Source organism: Salvelinus fontinalis, chromosome 29 (assembly GCF_029448725.1).
Source record: "Salvelinus fontinalis isolate EN_2023a chromosome 29, ASM2944872v1, whole genome shotgun sequence".
NCBI classification, from domain to species: Eukaryota; Metazoa; Chordata; class Actinopteri; order Salmoniformes; family Salmonidae; genus Salvelinus; species Salvelinus fontinalis.
Window position 1 is genome coordinate 36852254 of NC_074693.1, and position 20288 is coordinate 36872541.

General features: G+C 42.5%; 1 protein-coding gene across 2 annotated transcripts in view; it reads left to right on the top strand.

Moving 5' to 3' along the window:
* The window catches only part of LOC129827939 (gamma-aminobutyric acid receptor subunit alpha-6-like), a 38043-nt gene extending 18373 nt beyond the window's left edge, over window positions 1-19670 (top strand). For both annotated transcript variants that reach the window (XM_055889238.1, XM_055889239.1), the window contains exons 8-9: window positions 8441-8697; window positions 10573-19670. In XM_055889238.1, the coding sequence (XP_055745213.1) occupies window positions 8441-8697; window positions 10573-11121 (806 nt within the window). In that variant the 3' untranslated portion in view covers window positions 11122-19670. The remainder of the gene's footprint in view (window positions 1-8440; window positions 8698-10572) is intronic.
* Window positions 19671-20288: the final 618 nt, after the last annotated feature.

The following is a 20288-nucleotide window of genomic DNA, read 5'->3' on the forward strand; positions in this document are numbered from 1 at the left end:
GTATACAGAGAAGAGAGTCGGTCCAAGAATTGAACCCTGTGGCACCCCCATAGAGACTGCCAGAGGTCCGGACAACAGACCCTCCGATTTGACACACTGAACTCGATCAGAGAAGTAGTTGGTGAACCAGGCGAGGCAATCATTAGAGAAACCAAGGCTGTAGAGTCTGCCGATGAGGATGTGGTGATTGACAGAGTCAAAAGCCTTGGCCAGGTCAATGAATATGGCTGCACAGGACTGTTTCCTATCGATAGCGGTTAAGATATCGTTTATGACCTTGAGCGTGGCTGAGGTGCACCCATGACCAGCTCTGAAACCAGATTGCATAGCGGAGAAGGTATGGTGGGATTCGAGATGGTCGGTAATCTGTTTGTTGACTTGGCTTTCGAAGACCTTAGAAAGGCAGGGTAGGATAGATATAGGTCTGTAGCAGTTTGGGTCTAGAGTGTCTCCCCCTTTGAAGAGGGGGATAACCGCAGCTGCTTTCCAATCTTTGGGAATCTCAGACGACACGAAAGAGAGGTTGAAAAGGCTGGTAATAGGGGTGGCAACAATTTCAGCAGATAGTTTTAGAAAGAAAGGGTCCAGATTATCTAGCCCGGCTGATTTGTAAGGGTCCAGATTTTGCAGCTCTTTCAGAACATCAGCTGAATATATGTATGGCATATACAGCTGAAGTCGGAGGTTTACATACACCTTAGCCAAATGCATTTAAACATTTAATCCTAGTAAAAAACATTTAATCCTAGTAAAAAATTCCTGTCTAGGTCAGTTAGGATCACCACTTTATTTTAAGAATGTGAAATGTCAGAATAATAGTAGAGAGAATTATTTATTTCAGCTTTTATTTCTTTCATGACATTCCCAGTGGGTCAGAAGTTTACATACACTCAATTACTATTTGATAGCATTGCCTTTTAAATAGTTTAACTTTGGTCAAACATTTCAGGTAGCCTTTCACAAGCTTCCCACAATAAGTTGGGTGAATTTTGGCCCATTCCTCCTGACAGAGCTGGTGTAACTGAGTCAGGTTTGTAGGCCTCCTTGCTCGCACACGTTTTTCAGTTCTGCTCATAAATGTTCTATGGGGTTGAGGTCAGGGCTTTGTGATGGCCACTCCAATACCTTGACTTTGTTGTCCTGAAGCAATTTTGTCACAACTTTGGAAGTATGCTTCGGGTCATTGTCCATTTGGAAGACCCATTTGTGACCAAGCTTTAACTTCCTGACTGATGTCTTGAGATGTTGCTTCAATATATCCACCTAATTGTCCTCCCTCATGATGTCATCTATTTTGTGAAGTACACCAGTCCCTCCTGCAGCAAAGCACCCCCACAACATGATGCTGCCACCCCTGTGCTTCACGGTTGGAATGGTGTTCTTCGGCTTGCAAGCCTCCCCCTTTTTCCTCCAAGCATAACGATGGTAATTATGGCCAAACAGTTCTATTTTTGTTTCACCAGACCAGAGAACATTTCTCCAAAAAGTACGATCTTTGTCCCCTTGTGCAGTTGCAAACCGTAGTCTGGCTTTTTTATGGCGGTTTTGGAGCAGTGGCTTCTTCCTTGCTGAGTGGCCTTTCAAGTTATGTCGATATTGGACTCGTTTTACTGTGGATATAGGTAATTTTGTACCGGTTTCCTCCAGCATCTTCACAAGGTCCTTTGCTGTTGTTCTGAGATTGATCTGCACTTTTCGCAGCAAAGTACGTTCATCTCTAGGAGACAGAATGCATCTCCTTCCTGAGCGGTATGACGGCTGCGTGGTCCCATGGTGTTTATTCTTGCGTACTATTGTTTGTACAGATGAACGTTGTTCCTTCAGGCATTTGAAAATTGCTCCGAAGGATGAACCAGATTTGTGGAGGTCTGTAATTTTTTTCTGAGGTCTTGGCTGATTTCTTTTGATTTTCCCATGATGTCAAGCAAAGAGGCACTGAGTTTGAAGGTAGGCCATGAAATACATCCACAGGTACACCTCCAATTGACTCAAATTATGCCAATTTGCCTATCAGAAGCTTCTAAAGCCATGACATAATTTTCTGGAATTTTCCAAGCTGTTTAAAGGCACAGTCAACTTAGTGTATGTAAACTTCTGACCCACTGGAATTGTGATACAGTTAATTATAAGTGAAATAATCTGCCTGTAAACAATTGTTGGAAAAATGACTTGTGTCATGCACAAAGTAGATGTCCTAACCGACTTGCCAAAACTATAGTTTGTTAACAAGATATTTGTGGAGTGGTTGAACAACGAGTTTTAATGACTCCAAACTAAGTGTATGTAAACCTCTGACTTCAACTGCAGCCTAAAACTAGCCTTGTCTCAGATCTGTTTGTCCAATCAATATTTGGCATGATAAAAGCCAAAGGGGTTGGCAAGACAGCACAAACAGATCTGGGACTAGGATAATGTTAAACTGGTTCTGCCTCTTTAACATGCACTGGTCATGTTTCAATACATCTGAGGGACTGATATGCATCTAGCATTTCATAGGTGGCATAGCAGCTTGCTTTTGTAGATTATTTCATCTCTATGTAACCTTTTAATCTATACACTGACCGATGGTAAGTCTGTGTCCATCCTCAATTTGACTCAATATGGTGTGAGCTCTGTGTGGGATGTGTTCGTGTGTGGCGCGTGTGTGCATGTGTGTGAGTGCATGTGTTGGGAGAGTGTCATGTCCCCCATTCACCTTTTTCTCAGTGTTAATGCTCAATGACCCATTGTTTTTTAGTATGAATAATTCTCTACCACCTGAGTGCTTACTGGAAATTTCTCAATCTCTGTTGTCCTCAATGCATCCTATACGCACTCATTGAAACAGTAGAGACGGGGAGGAGACACTGAATGCACTAACATGTAGGCCCTGAGCCACTCTGGGGACATTCACAATCCTCACAGTAGTCTACCGGATGTTGTAAGTAGATGCAATGTTTGAACACTTATATACACTGCTCAAAAAAATAAAGGGAACACTTAAACAACACAATGTAACTCCAAGTCAATCACACTTCTGTGAAATCAAACTGTCCACTTAGGAAGCAACACTGATTGACAATACATTTCACATGCTGTTGTGCAAATGGAATAGACAACAGGTGTAAATTATAGGCAATTAGCAAGACACCCCCAATAAAGGAGTGGTTCTGCAGGTGGTGACCACAGACCACTTCTCAGTTCCTATGCTTCCTGGCTGATGTTTTGGTCACTTTTGAATGCTGGCGGTGCTTTCACTCTAGTGGTAGCATGAGACGGAGTCTACAACCCACACAAGTGGCTCAGGTAGTGCAGCTCATCCAGGATGGCACATCAATTCTTTGTCCTCCAACACGACGAGTTGAGATTTTACCAAAAAGTTCTATTTTGGTTTCATCTGACCATATGACATTCTCCCAATCTTCTTCTGGATCATCCAAATGCTCTCTAGCAAACTTCAGACGGGCCTGGACATGTACTGGCTTAAGCAGGGGGACACGTCTGGCACTGCAGGATTTGAGTCCCTGGCGGCGTAGTGTGTTACTAATGGTAGGCTTTGTTACTTTGGTCCCAGCTCTCTGCAGGTCATTCACTAGGTCCCCCCGTGTGGTTCTGGGATTTTTGCTCACCGTTCTTGTGATCATTTTGACCCCACGGTGTGAGATCTTGCGTGGAGCCCCAGATCGAGGGAGATTATCAGTGGTCTTGTATGTCTTCCATTTCCTAATAATTGCTCCCACAGTTGATTTCTTCAAACCAAGCTGCTTACCTATTGCAGATTCAGTCTTCCCAGCCTGGTGCAGGTCTACAATTTTGTTTCTGGTGGCCTTTGACAGCTCTTTGGTCTTGGCCATAGTGGAGTTTGGAGTGTGACTGTTTGAGGTTGTGGACAGGTGTCTTTTATACTGATAACAAGTTCAAACAGGTGCCATTAATACAGGTAACGAGTGGAGGACAGAGGAGCCTCTTAAAGAAGAAGTTACAGGTCTGTGAGAGCCAGAAATCTTGCTTGTTTGTAGGTGACCAAATACTTATTTTCCACCATAATTTGCAAATAAATTCATTAAAAATCCTACAATGTGATTTTCTGGATTTTTTTTCTCATTTTGTCTGTCATAGTTGAAGTGTACCTATGATGAAAATTACAGGCCTCTCTCATCTTTTTAATCGGAGAACTTGCACAATTGGTTGCTGACTAAATACTTTTTTGCCCCACTGTATATGCATATCCTAGCTTCTGGGCCTGAGTAACAGGCAGTTTACTTTGGGCACGCTTTTCATCCGGACGTGAAAATACTTCCCCCTACCCAAGAGAGGTTAAGACCAACCCCCTGTCTCCCACCTGGAATTCTTGGGGCTGGGCTCCCCGATTGTGACCTGGGCTTGGGCGTGTTGGGCCTTCTCCATATGTTCCCTCACGACTGGCCATATGGCTGTCTTCCGCTCCCTCATCGTCTCCATGTGCTCTACTACGCTGCGTAGGGGGTTCGGTTGGGCTTCCCACACCTCCTTGGCGAGGTCCAGTAGGCCGCGTGGCGTCCTCCCGTAGAGGAGTTTGAAAGGGGAAAACCCAGTGGAGGACTGGGGTACTTCTCAGATTGAGAACATTAGGTGGGGAATTAGCCCCCACAGGGCCGCAAACAGCGGACAATCTCGTCCCACTAGGAGAGGTATCGGCAACTCTGGTACTGCACCAAACCTTCATCTGGCAGCTCCCTTGTGGCGTCACGATGTTGGCCCATACGGTTGGATGCCGCTTTGTGTCCCCGTGAACACAGGAAATGGACGTCTCCCTACCACGTTCAGTCTCCTGGTTCAGCAGGCTTGTGATTACGAGGGTAACCATACTTCCGGAGTCTAATAGAGCGTCCGTGTCGTGTCCGTCAACCTTCACCGGGACCATGGGTGTAGTTGATTTGTGGTGTGCCCAGCAGGAGGTGACGTAGTTCACTGCGTGACCCACCTTGCCTCCAGGGCTTGCTGATGGCATCGACTCCTCTCGAGCCGGGCAATCCCAGGCAATGTGCCCCCGGGCGCCACACTCAAAACACCTCCTTTGGTCTCCATCTACTTTGGGTTGTCGGTGGCGGGTCGGCCCTATCCCAGCCGGGGGTTTGCTGTCCTTTGGCGCATAGACTCGCTGCCCTCTTTATTTCGTGGGGTAGTGCCCGTAGGAAGCGATCCAGGACCACTTTGTCTAGGATGAAGAGGGTGGATACGTCGGTTGGGAGCTATTCCCTGGTGACACGCAGTTGGTCGCTCATCTGGGCTCGGGAGGGATGAGTCGGCTACGAACCTCCAGTTGTGGAAGAGTTGAGCCCGATGGACCAAGCAGTACACGTAGCGGCTGAGTATGTCCCATTTGAGTCCGTCGTAGTTAGCCACCTGTTCATCGTTCAGGTCCCATTATGCCTTTTGGGCATTCCCAGAGAGGAACGGGGCCAGTAGACTGGCCCACTTCGGTTTTGGCCATCCTTCCCGTAGTCCTGTCCGTTCAAACGTACAGAGGTAGGTTTCGATGTCATCATCTTCTGTTAGCTTGATTAAAAACTTGTTTGGATGTGATTCAGGAGACGCTCCTCCTTGTAGCTTCCTGATTTCCTCAATGAGGTGGACGTTTGTAGCCGCTGTTCCTCCAGCGTTTGTTCCTGAACCGCCTGTTGGTCATGTTGGGTCTGGATGAACTGAGCTATCAACTCGTCCATGCTGATGCTGCATAAACGTCAACCCTGATCTGAAGACACGTTATCAGAATGCCTGCATTCTCCACCACTTGCGGCAGAACAGCGGGGTGGGTCAAAACGTTGACACAGATCAGACACGGACAGAGTAGGATTAGCTCAGTTTCAAAGGTGTTTATTAAAATAATAGTTTAAAAGAAAGGAATAGGTCTCCCCCATGAGACCCTCTCCGGGATACCGTCTTCTTGGCTCCGGGTCTTGCTGTATCCTGTGGGGATCAAAAACGGAACTCACTCCTGTTACCTCTGCAACTATACGGGAGTCCTTTCTTCCCCCACTCTCTCCCCTGTGTGCTGCCCTTCTGGCAGCTTTATGGGACTTGTACAGCTGGATTACTCACCAACTCCCAATCAGCCCCAATTAGTCCTGGCCGGAGAGCCCGTCAAGACCTGGCACGTCCAGCAGATGGAGCCATCGCCTCGTGATATATACTCCGTCTGTCACCAGGCCTCGACGAGTCTCCCCCTGGTGGCTGACCTGCTGTACACCACAATATATATATAGAACTGTCAATACAAGGTGAACACTTATGTGACGCTGGAGAAGAAGGCTGACGTTTTACGTGTCCCCAACCAATTGTGTTTTTTTGTTTGTTTCTTTGCAACTTACTTTTTTACCGATTTTGTACATAATGTTGCCGCTACCGTCTCTTATGACCAAAAATAACTTCTGGACATCAGGACTGCGATTACTCACCACAGACTGGCAGAATCGTTTTTTTTCCTTTTACGAGTCTGACGAGCCCAACGTGAATGATATACTGCTCTCGCGGGAACAAGCCCAGATCCTCATGATTTGGGTGAAGAGAAGGCGGAGAAAAAGGCGCCAAAGGGCAGGTTGCCTTCTGAGAATTCGGAGGCGACCCCCACTTCCTTCCATTCTGCCAGCAAACGTGCGATCTTTGGAAAATAAAATGGATGACCTACACAGAAGACTAAACTACCATTCAACATTCAAAACTGTAATATCTTATGCTTCACGGCGTCGTGGCTGAAAGATGACACTATCAACATACAGCTGGCTGGTTATACACTGTGCCGGCAGGATAGAACAGAGGCATCTGGTAAGACAAGGGGCAGCGGACTATGTATTTTTGTAAATAACAGCTGGTGCGCGATATCTAAGGAAGTCTCAAGCTATTGCTCGCCTGAGGTATAGTATTTCATGATAAGCTGTAGACCACACAATCTACCTAGAGAGTTTTGATCTGTATTATTCATAGCTGTTTACATACCATCACAGACTGAGGCTGGCACTAAGACAGCATTGAATGAGCTGTATTCCGCCATAAGCAAACAAGAAAACGCTCACCCAGAGGCGGTGCTCCTAGTAGCCGGGGACTTTAATGCAGGGAAACTTAAATCCTTTTATTTCTTATTCTTATCTGTATTTTTTTTTTAACTGCATTGTTGGTTAAGGGCTCGTAAGTAAGCATTTCACTGTAAGGTCTACCTACAACTTTTGTATTCGTAGCATGTGACTAATATAATATAATTTGATTTGATTTTTAATTGAAGTTACAGAACAGAGTAGCGGTGTTCTATAGTACACTGTATTACTTCTATAAGTAATATAAGGACAGGACATGAGATGGGAGTAGAAACTAACGTGGGCATTGTTTCATGCATTTCGCAGAACAATACATTCCAATGTACGTAAGCAGGGGTGTAGAATAGACAAGTGTAGAATAGAATTTATTTGCTACTCCCAATATAATGTAAGCAAGCCCCATTTTGTCCTAATCCAAGCTACTCCAAAGCAATATGTTCTAATCTAAACAATGTGTCACAAGATGAGGAATGAAGACTGTACTCCAACAGAAGCAATCATTGCTATTACTCCTTAATTTGATTATTGTAGCTCATCTGATTAAATCAGTCACACCTCATTAATCTGTACCAGGAACGATTGTGCATCTGATCTTGCCAATTAATCCAAGGAAAGACACATTTTATTAAAGCTAATATCTACTGTACCTTTGGAAGTCCTCTGCATCATACATGTACATATTCATGCTGTGGTAGGCAGAGTTTTGGAGATGGAGGATGAAGTTATGTTTCTGTATCTCTAACATAAAGGGGATTTTCTCTGAATCACATTACAGCTATTTGCTAATAATCCCAAGGACAAGTGACCTGCAAGCTTACTATAACTCCCCAGTTATTGTAAAGGTATACTCCTCAGCGTGGAGACGATTTGGTTATTGTCTTAAAAGGAATTGGAGGTGAGGGAAAGTAGGTATGCTATGTGAGGTGGTCGATTGGGCAACCTCATTAGGATGGAAAACACAGGAAGCAAAGGTCAATAGGTCATCGACTGGATGTTTACAGGTCATTCTAGTGTCAGAAACGTTCCGTTTCCTGTTTTTCATGTTAAATATTAAGGCCGGCATTCATTGATTAGTGTGTTGGATTTTCACAAATTATTTTCAGACATTTTTATATGTAGTTGTATCCCTGAACTAGCACACCTGATTCAATTAGTCAAGGGATTGATGATTAGTTGAGAAGTTGAATCAGGTGTGCTAGCCCTGGAATAGATGAAATACAATGAACAGCCAGGGGGATCCCCCAGGAATGGTTTGAGTAATGCTAATATAATAGGACGGTTAGGCTTATACCGACTGTTTTAGTACTGTATGTATTATTTGAGTGTGTTGACATAACTATTGTTTTGGTTACGATTTACAGCCAAGGTTACAAACTTTTTCAAATTTTCAGGCATCACCACGGTCCTGACCATGACCACGTTAAGCATCAGCGCACGCCACTCCCTCCCCAAAGTCTCCTACGCCACCGCCATGGACTGGTTCATTGCCGTGTGCTTCGCCTTTGTCTTCTCCGCTCTCATAGAGTTCGCTGCCGTCAACTACTTCACCAATGCAGAGATGGAGAGACTGAAAAGGAAGCCGCCAAAATGCCCGCCGGCGCCCCAAACAACCCCAGTGAAAGTGAAGGATATGGAGGAAGTTCTGCAGGTGTGTTAAGACCTATCCTCATTCCCTATACCCTTTTCCACTTCAGAGACTGAAGTGTGTGCACTTGTTCATTCCCCTTCGTTAATTTGTATGCTGATCATCAAATGGAGATTAATTGCAAGTCTAAAAATCGGATAAATGCACTTACTAAAATGTCCTGTTTTTTTGTCAGATAATACAGTAACTGAAGGTTACTTTAGCATTGATAATTTATTAAGTTTGGAGGGTCTCTCTTTTCCTGTCTCTCTCCCTCTCTCTTAGTACCGCTCTTTTTCTTGGTGCCTCTCTTTCTCTTTGTACCTCTTTCTGCCAGCCTTCTCTCCCACTCTCTCCATGGTATCATGAGCTAGAAACATTCACTTCCTGAAGGCCAAATAGGAATAGTAAATGGTGAATACATGTTAAGTTTGTCCCATTTAGAGTACAGCTGCACAGCTGTCTGCTTAGATCAATGCACGCCATTTGTAATCCAGCGCAGAGGCTTAGCAATATTATCTCAAAAGAATTCTAAATATGCTCTGAATGTCCTACATTTGCTTGCTTTCTCACAATTGCAAAAAAAAACTTCAGCATGAAGATAAGTGTGTTTTGAAGACCTGTGTGTTTAGAATATTCTTATAATTTTCATTTGTTACCTGCATTTACAATGTGATGCAAGCATGTTTGCAAGAGCCATTTTGGTATTACAAAAAAAAAAAAAACGGCTCCTACAAAGTTCTTGGTTTTGCTCGTCACACTGCGTACAGCATGTTCTCATGAAAGGGTATTTGTACAGAATCCCGTGTAATGGGGGTTGACCAAACATGTTTATATTGAATTCATTACTCCATGCACTTGCCTTCTACTGTAGTAAGAACACAATCCTTCATTTAAGGGGAAATGACATGCTAACTATCTCATGTCACAGTCCAACTGTTGATTGATGGCTGATACGGACCGGAAAACAGCCATACATTCCCTCTGTATGGCCCGATGACTGCTTGAAGTGTGCCCTGTGGATCTCAAATCTTTGTGCGGCGTGATCGCGCCTGAATGCAGTTTTAGTGACAACGGCACATCAATGGATTAGCAGGTTGCCACAGCAACACTGCTGGGGCACATCTGTACAAGTTTCAGAAGCCCTGGCGCTGGGAGATAACTCTGTTCCTACAGAGCTGTGGCTCCAGCCCCGCACGGCTAACAGTGGGCAAATCTGCTCGGCATTAGGGCCCGCGGTGTCTATTGATGTGGCTCAGATTTATCTAAAACCTTTTACCTCCCAGCCATAGTGATGTCAAACCTAGCCTAGTGTCCACAGCACTGCGCCTCACATCTCTCAGACAGTAAGCAATACGCTTAGCCAGTTAGCACATTCCAGTAGGGGAATTATCACCGGTGAGGCTATAGTGCAGCACCTCCCTCTTCTGGGGCTGAAACCTATGCTAGCTCTCAGGAGATAAGCTCTTTTGATGTTTTACTCTACTGCCATGCCACCCCATGGAACAGTACCTTGTGACATAAGCCTGTGTGAAATGAGTGAACCTACACCAATAACGTCTGGGAGCTGGCCTATTCTACCACGCAGTGCAGTATGTATGCAGACTAAAGAGTGTCGGCGGTATAAAGTAGGCCAGTCATATTCAGGCCCATAGGCAAGGGTTAGAATCAGAGGTTCCTGACTGTTAACATGGCAAAGCTCTGCATAGTTGATATTTATCAGCTCAGTACAATTGTCATATTGTACCTTATCACAAAGAATCAAAGACAATAGTCACATTTAATTCAGATTGCTCCACTTTAAGGGGTTTGCTTGTTGTTGCACATGAGTGAACTATGTGCACAATTCATTCACATCACTGCAGTTTTGGGTTGATGGTTATTTTTCCCTGTCCACAGCATAACCCTGACACCAACGGTAACCTGCGGAAACGGATGAACTATATGTCCCAGCAAGATGGCCAGAAAGCAGAGACCAACAGCACAGCAGCGGCAAGAGGGGTAACCAGGAAACAACCCCAGTCTGGCCAATCATCTTCATTCAAGTGGGCAACTGGCGGCGCCATCATCCTTCCACACTCCAGCCCCGGCCCCGCCAGCCAACCCAACACTTCCTCCTTGACCCTGTCTGCCATGAACATGCCCCTGGCTCCACCCATAACTGAGAAAGCAATGACAATACCAGCCAACCAGAGCCAGCCCACCGCTGACTCCTCGCTCCAGGACCTTCTAGGACCCAGACTGGAGCACATTCAGCTGATGGGCAAAAATGAGCCCAAGCTGTCGCCATGCTCCCAGCCGACCACCGCCAGTATGGGAGGGACCAGTAAAATCGACAAGTACGCCCGCATCCTGTTCCCGGTGTCCTTTGGCGCATTCAACATGGTGTACTGGGTGGTTTACTTGTCCAAAGATACCATGGAGGCCAAATTTAGAGGCAAAATCTAGTTTCTAGCTCCTCTTGGGGTCATTTTGGGAATCATTTTCTACCAAATGTAAAATGACAGGAGAAAAAGAGCTTTGGAGACATGGGAGATTAAATCATTTTTTCAACTAACAAGGAAACCAAATATGCTGGACAAGAGACTCAAAAGATTACACCCAGGAATACTAATCTCAGCACATCTGTTTGTTTCATTTCCGAGAGGTCTTCTGAGAATGAGCATGGTAACAAAACCATAAAACCATTTTTTTTTTTAAATTCTGATTCAAACAAATATCACAACTATACTCTGGGTGGCCATATCCAATATGCAATACAGTAACGGTTTGATGGATTGGTTAGTTGTTTTAATGTTAGTGAGTACAGTAACACCTGATCTTAGCGTAAACGGCTAATGGTCCCTCTAGTCTTAGCAGGCATTGCTCCAATGACAAAGGATAAGGACAATATCACTGAAGATGAGCTGGACACACAAGTCGCAAGGTGTCGAGCATATGAAGACAAGAAGATTTTGAGTGTATTTTCTCCCGTACTGATGACCAGACGTAAATGACTGGGTATGTTGTCATTTGTTCTGGTTTTAAAAGTAGATAAGTTTTTGTCCACTCAAGTCTAATTTGCGCTCCCAGGTCTGTACAGCAAACCTCGACCAAGCTTTGTAAATTAGCATAGAATGAGGATACCAAATACCATAGGTGCTGGCCTATTTACTTCACTCAGTACCCTACAAACAACATTTCCAGGGGGTAATGTTCCTCTAAGCCCCATTAGTTCCCTCCAAAAACATTCTAGGAAGTTTTTGTTTGAATGTTCAACGATGAAACGATGAGTGTTTTTCTTTAACATTGTCAGTTTCTGGAACATTGTGTACCAATGTATTCAGTCAATATTATTCTTTCATGTTAACTTACAAAGGAACATATTGTAGGAACCCTTTGGTTTGGGAATGTTTCCTCTGAGTTCGGGAGTGTTTATTTGTTAGCAAATGTGGGGCCTGATTTCATACGGTTTTGTGCGCTACTTGTTATTGTGAATCATGTGTGCAGAGGAAGGGTCATTCCCCATAACCAAATTCCTACTATTAATGTAGAATGCCATGCACTACCATGAGTCCATCGGAACACGCCCAGAAGTTCTGTTAGTTACCAACTGGGCGCACTACGTCATTTCAACATGGAAATGTTGGTAATATTTGGTTGAGACGTTGATCAATAAGATTTCAACCTTTATTCACCCACTCAAAAAGAAAGCCATGAGTTTGTTGAATTCCCAATGTGTTACCACTATGCTTTTAACCATCTAAAAGCACGACCAAATTCCAATGGGAAAAACAATGTCTGATTTTTTTGATTTAGTTGTCATCCAAATGTGTTATTAGTGCACTTTGAGCCATTGAAAATGCAGAACAAAGTTCAAATGGAAATACAATGTTAGATGTTGTATTTCTACAAGAACTTCATGTGTCGTCACTGTGCTTCATCTAATAGCAGAACCAAATGACCAGGGTTGCAGGTGAGATGACAGTAAAAGTACGTGATGCAGGTGATGCTGGTCGAGATTCTGCGCAGATTATTACAGCAACTGTGGAGATCTCCACAGACCAGCGACCTTTGCATGCCGTCTTGAACACGCACGCTTTCTATGCTTACATAAGAAGACATTTAGTAACAGTAACCTCAATGTGGCCATGGATGTGTTACTCATATTAGGTTAAATAAATACTGTTACATTAGTTTGTCAGAGCCTTAACTTCATGCTATTTACTGTATTACAAAAATCATATTGAATTGTGTTTGTCACCAAATATCATCATTTAAAGGAGAAGTTCTGTATCTAATGATTGGAAAGTTTCATCTGAGCCACTGGCTTAATCCGATTCTTTAAAATGTTGAGTTTTGGTTGAGATGGAGGCATATAAATGATTAATTTGTAGACAAACTAGAATTAATGCCAGTCTGTCAGTGGCAGAAAACTATCCAAGCAGAAAACACATCTCCTTCAAATGTTAATATTTGGTTGTGTTGACAACCTAACACAACTCAATATCCAGTTTGTCTAAAAATGAATAATTTGATATGTTGGATTCACGTCTCCATCTCAACCAAATATCCAAGTTAAAGAATAGGACTAAATAAAAACAAAATGTAAATGCACTTTATTCAAAGTTTGATTTAGTTATATTCTTTAACTTAGATTTTTGGTTGAGATGAGGACGTGTATCCAACATAATAATTATTCACTTTAAATCTTTAAAATCAACCAAAGTTTTGAAACCCTAAACCTATATGTATTTTTAGTTGACCCCTGGGTTGAATTGAAACAGTAGCTGTTGAGGACTTCGCACATGCTAGATACAGTCGTGGCCAAAAGTTTTGAGAATGACACAAATATTAATTTTCACGAAGTCTGCTGCCTCAGTTTGTATGATACTATGCAATTTATATGTATATGCAATTTGCATACACTCCAGAATGTTATGAAGAGTGATCAGATGAATTGCAATGAATTGCAAAGTCCCTATTTGCCATGCAAATGAACTGAATCCCCCCCAAAAACATTTCCACTGCATTTCAGCCCTGCCACAAAAGGACCAGCTGACATCATGTCAGTGATTCTCTCGTTAACACAGGTGTGAGTCTTGACGAGGACAAGGCTGGAGATCACTGTCATGCTGAGGGAGTTTGAATAACAGACTGGAAGCTTCAAAAGGAGGGTGGTGCTTGGAATCATTGTTCTTCCTCTGTCAACCATGGTTAACTGCAAGGAAACACGTGCTGTCATCATTGCTTTGCACAAAAAGGGCTTCACAGGCAAGGATATTGCTGCCAGTAAGGTTGCACCTGAATCAACCATTTATCGGATCATCAAGAACTTCAAGGAAGGCGGTTCAATTGTTGTCTGGAAGGCTTCAGGGCACCCAAAAAAGTCCAGCGAGCGCCAGGACCGTCTCCTAAAGTTGATTCAGCTGCGGGATGGGGCACCGCCAGCACAGAGCATGCTCAGGAATAGCAGCAGGCAGGTGTGAGTGCATCTTCACGCACAGTGAGGCGAAGACTTTTGGAGGATGGCCTGCTGTCAAGAAGGGCAGCAAAGAAGCCACTTCTCTCCAGGAAAAACATCAGGGACAGACTGATATTCTGCAAAGGTACAGGGATTGGACTACTGAGGACTGGGGTAAAGTCATTTTCGCTGAATCCCCTTTCTAATTGTTTGGGGTATCCGGAAAATAGCTTTTCCGGATACCCGGAAAAGACAAGGTGAGACAAGGTGAGCGCTACCATCAGTCCTGTGTCATGCCAACAGTAAAGCATCCTGAGACCATTCATGTGTGGGGTTGCTTCTCAGCCAAGGGAGTGGGCTCACTCACAATTTTGCCTAAGAACACAGCCATGAATAAAGAATGGTACCAACACATCCTCTGAGAGCAACTTCTCCCAACCATCCAGGAACAGTTTGGTGACGAACAATGCCTTTTCCAGCATGATGGAGCACCTTGCCATAAGGCAAACGTGATAAGTAAGTGGCTCGGGGAACAAAACATCGATATTTTGGGTCCATGGCCAGGAAACTCCTCAGACCTTAATCCCATTGAGAACTTGTGGTCAATCCTCAAGAGGCGGGTGGACAAACAAAAACCAACAAATTCTGACAAACTCCAAGCATTGATTATACAAGAATGGGCTGCCATCAGTCAGGATGTGGCCCAGAAGTTAATTGACAGCCTGCCAGGGCGGCTTGCAGAGGTCTTCAAAAAGAAGGGTTAACACTGCAAATATAGACTCTTTGCATCAACTTCATGTAATTGTCAATAAAAGCCTTTGACACTTATGAAATGCTTGTAATTAGACTTTAGTATTCCCTAGTAACATCTGACAATATCTGAAGACACTGAAGCAGCAAACTTTGTGGAAATTAATATTTGTGTCATTCTCAAAACTTTTGGCCACGACTGTAGACCCGAACAGTATCATTGATGATATGACTTATAAAGTATGTTAACATTTCATTTGCTTTGTTAATTGTGATCAGTGTCCCTTCCACGGGACGGTTGAGGTAACGTAGGCTAATGCAATTAGCATGAGGTTGTAAGTAACAAGAACTTTTCCCAAGACATAGACATATCTGATTTTGGCAGAAAGCTTAAATTCTTGTTAATCTAACTGCACTGCCAATTTACAGTTGCTATTATAGTGAAATAATACCATGCTATTGTTTGAGGAGAGTGCACAATTTTGAACAAGAAAAGTTATTTATAAACAAATTAGACACATTTGGGCAGTCTTGATACTACATTTTAAAGAGAAATGCAATGGTTCATTGGATCAGTCTAAAACTTTGCACATACACTGCTGCCATCTAGTGGCCAAACTCTAAATTGCACCTGGGCTGGAATAATACATTATGGCCTTTCTCTTGCATTTCAAAGAAGATGTAACAAAAAATACAAAATAACATTTTTTTCCCCTTTGTATTATATTTTACCTGATCTATTGTGTTCTCCTACATTTCTTTCACATTTCCACAAACGTATGTGTTTCCTTTCAAATTGTACCAAGAATATGCATATCCTTGCTACAGGCAGTTAGATTTGGGTATGTCATTTTAGGCGAAATGTTTTTAAAAAGGGGCGGATCCTTATTAAACCTACCCTTTGGAATGACTTCTATAGCAACAGAGAATCTATTTAGTTATTAAGAGATGAATTGTCATTCTCACCATAGCACATTGGTCGTAGTCAGAGACATATCGAAGCTGGGCTTGGTTAAAACCCTGGATGTGAGACCAAAGGGATAGATCATGTCTCCAGTAGGAGGTGCTGCCTAGCCTATTTTTTTGAAGATCTGATATTGTTTCAAAGGTAGAAATTCAACATATTTTATACAAGGTTCGTCTATGTTGAAAATTGGTTTCCATGATGACAAATCTTGTGGTTTAAATATCACCCTCAAAAAAACAGTTTACGTTGTACTTTTTACAAATCCATTGTATTTTCCATGTAGATTCCACATCCCCACACATTGACAAATGAAATGTAAACAACGTTGGTTCACTTTGTGCCCAGTGGGTAGGGACTTGGTGAGGAAGTGGGAAAGTGTGCTATGTAATTCTCTCTGGTCGTTAGGTATCGAGGGTCTTTATAGGGTCTCTATGCCAACTTTGGATAGATTTCCACTGATAAGTTACAGAAGTCTACATTGTCAATTCTTACACTTGTGCCATGTCCATAGCATCCTCTTACGGTGAAAGTTTACTTCTGTCTAATCTTTCCCTGACGGCAACTCTCCTCTCGCCTTGTCAGCTGAGGTGATGTCACCTACAGAGGCATGGTCGGTGATCATACTGATGCTTGGTTTCCTGCAATGCTAATGGCTATTATCACCCAGATAGGTCACACATCGTTGTTGTCACTGTTGACCTAATAGTGCATGTCTTCCATTTCCTGAAGGTGGGACTCAAAACAGAGGCTGATGGACAGATCAAGATGTCTGCCTCAGCTTCATGTCTCCTCGATGCACTCGTGTGAAATTGATTCTGCCCCCTCCCCCCCCCACCCCTTAACAAAACACACATCCCACGTACAACAACACTCTTTAAGGACCTTGTTAGCAGCAGGTGAGATGGGGTTTTGATGCATTTCTGTGTGTTCTATTTCCCAGCTGTCCCCATTGTTTTCTGTCTCAATAACACACCTTGCCTAGGGATTGATGTGGGTGTCATCGGTGGGTCGCCTTGCTTGTTTAAACAATCCTAGGCTAGACGGTGGCCGGCTAATGAAAGTTAGGTCTTACGTAAGGAGCTCCTGGATGCTGTTTGGGAGCGGCAGAACAGAGGAGAAGTGTAGAGAGTCTAGTGGAAATAGCCAGAGTGCTCTTGCAGAGAATGTGGTTGACTGGTTACATCTGATACTTAAGCATCTCCCTGGGTGGTTAGCGTCACCATAGCAGAGGGAGATATAGAGGTATTGCCCAGGCCCAATGAGGAAACACATCAACATCCCAGATTTTTTTTCTCTTGTACATTTTTTCTTTTTATGTCCTGAATATCTAAATGAGGCTGCTTAGAAGAAGCAGATCTGGGAAATAATGTGTTAACACACCGCAAACCTGGACATAAACTGTCCACCACTGTTACGCCCAAGTTTTGGAGTTTTCTTTTTTTTAATTGCCCACTAAAGATGTTCTCAGAGACATGGTCCTGAAGGTCAATAGTTAAATTTATGGGACATACGTTGGTTTTCATAACTCCCTGTCCATTGTCGCATATTCATCAGAAACACAACTCCTTCAAAGGTCCTTTTTATCATATGTATTTTTGGTTCAATAATATGTGCGGTTACATTTCACTGTAATTGTGTCTTACACAAAAGTCTTGTGAGGTTTGCGTTCTTATGCCCATAACTATAATTTCAGCTTGGAGATCACGTTAAGCTTTCCTCGACCTGTTAATGGTTTTAACGATTACCGTCATATTGGACTCAGGTACAGAGCTTTGTCTTTGTTTTCTGTTTTAGGGATGAAGCTTATTCCTCGATCTACTGCCATTGGAAGATAATCATATTTGGTAAATGACTTAGCAATGGAAGTCTTTGTCTCTGAGAAACACTGGAGATTGAAAACGATTTATTGTGCAATTAGTTATGTGCGCAGATATCCATAATTGTCTTTGGACTGCCTCCAGAGACCAGAACCAAGCCCAGGAGAGAAATATAACTACAATAAGAATTTGGATGGCATACACATGAGTGGAATTTTTTTAAAGGATATATTTTGACTTCTTTCCAAAAGGTCAACCCTTACAACAAATTGTGAACTCCTCCTGACTGTACATACAATAACCGAATGTCTTTGTACAAAATACTGACGTTTTTGTAGTCGAGAGAATATTTATCATTGCCCTATGCAAGAATAACATTATAGAATTGTTACATAGTTGCCCATTCTGGGTTCCTTGGTGAGGAAGTGACATCAACATCAGCCAAATAAACAGAGTGCATATGTTACAGCATTTGATAGTTCTGTTTTCTCCATCTTCTCCTCCCGAAGAATTCAGCAGGTTTTGTGTTACTATTTGTTGTGGTCAGCCATTAGGCTATATAGTCAAAGTTCCAGCCATGTGTCTTCTTCAGCACCCTATCTGGTAAAAGGCTTGTATTGTGATGCGTTTTAACAAACTTTTTGTTTTTATAAATAGGTGAATCTGTATAACAAAATGTTTACGTCCATATTAGGACATCAGTCATCCTCCTCAAACCCCAAACACAGGTCAAACATCAACCCTCCAGTTTAGTCCAGTTCTCTCTTTTTTTGTTCTTCCTAACACTTAGGGCTAAAGTGTTACAAACTGCCGAGTGCAAAGTAACTGTAGTGACAGCCCCGGCGTGAAAATAATAATAATAGCTTGGCTGTAAATAACATTAACAATTTGTCGGTGCTTTACTCGGCAAATTCACAAAGCAATTAAAGCATAATTAAGAAATATTACTTCATAGACGGTTGGCTGAGCGCATGTCACTGACAAGTGCTAGGCAAAGGGCTGAGGCCTGTGACTCATGCTTGTTGTGTCCTGCTGCTGCAATCCCAATTGTACACAGACACATCTCACTGGTTAGCATCTGCATGTCACGGCAGTCAATGATGTGTGAGCAACTCGACAACAACCCCAAACTGGAGTGAAATAAGGAGGAAATGTCTCAATTAGTAGAGTATTGTGTCTGAGTACAGTATTGGTGGTGACATTAATATATGCATGTACTGTACTATGTGGGTTTTTTCTCTCTTTACCCATAACAGTTTTGTCTGCTCATGTAGCCATTTGCTTCTTTGGTTATAGTAAGGAAAGACAGTTTAACTAATCTCATTTTCAGAATCGGGTTATATTTCATTATTCAAAATGATTGGAATCCTACCTTGTTTCTTTGCCAACATCAACTCACATCCTCTTCACGCCCATAAAAGGTATACCGTTTAGAACTTTAGGTCAACACACTAGTCTGTCCTGCTTTAAATATGTTTACTATACTGCCCCCTGCTGACATGTTATGATTTTACATAATAAACTGAAAATACTGTGGCAGCAATAACTATAAAGTCTTACTGTTTTTTAGTCTATGTTGTCAGAATTTGCCTATTGATAATGAGTCTTGCAGCCTAACCAAAGGGGACAGAACTATACTAATGTAAACGTCTAAGCTACCAACCTTTTACTGAACGAGACAATATTAACCCAGAGATATTTAGATTAGGGCATATTTATAGATTTAGTCATGTGTTATAAGGTTGTTTGTTGGATTCTTTTTTATACTGCCCACAAAACTACGCTTTTCAAGATGCTCGGTCCTGACTTTGTGGTGTGATAATGAAAGTTGTGGGTGGGTGTATTACATTTTCTTACATAATATTTCATTTTCCTAATATCTTGTACCCTACCAAGAACAAGAGGGCTCCAGCATCTGTGGTGCTTGGAACCTTGACAAGTTCAGAAACGCATTCACATACAAATGTACACACATTAATCTATACTCAGTGGTGGAAAAAGTACCCAATAGTCACAACGGTAAAGATAACTTAATAGAAAATGACTCTAGTAAAAGTGAAATTCACCCAGTGAAATACTACTTGAGTAAAATTCTAAATATTTGATTTTATACAGACTAAAATACGTTATTTTATACAGACTTAAGTTTCAAATTCCTTATATTTAAGCAAACTAGAAGGCACCATTTTCTTGTTTTTTTTATTTATTTACGGATAGTCCAACACTCCAAGACATAATTTACAAACGAAGCATGTGTGTTTGGTAAGTTCGTCAGATCAGAGGCAGTAGGGATGACCAGCGATGTTCTCTTGATAATTTGGTGAATTGGACCATTTTCCTGTCCTGTTAAGCATTCAAGTACTTTTGGAGTGTCAGGGAAAATGTATGGAGTAAAAAGTACAGTATTTCCAATAGGAACGTAGTGAAGTAATAGTAAAAGTTGCCAAAAATATAAATCGTAAAGTACAGATACCCCCTCAAAAACTATGCAAGTACTACTTTAAAGTAGGCCTACAGCCTCTACTTATTTAGGCTAAGCGTTTGATTTGCACCTCTTGTGCATTTCCGATTTCTTATGGTTAAATAAAAAACAGTATCTCCCACAGTAAGAATTCCCTTCCATTGCTTGATGTTCTTC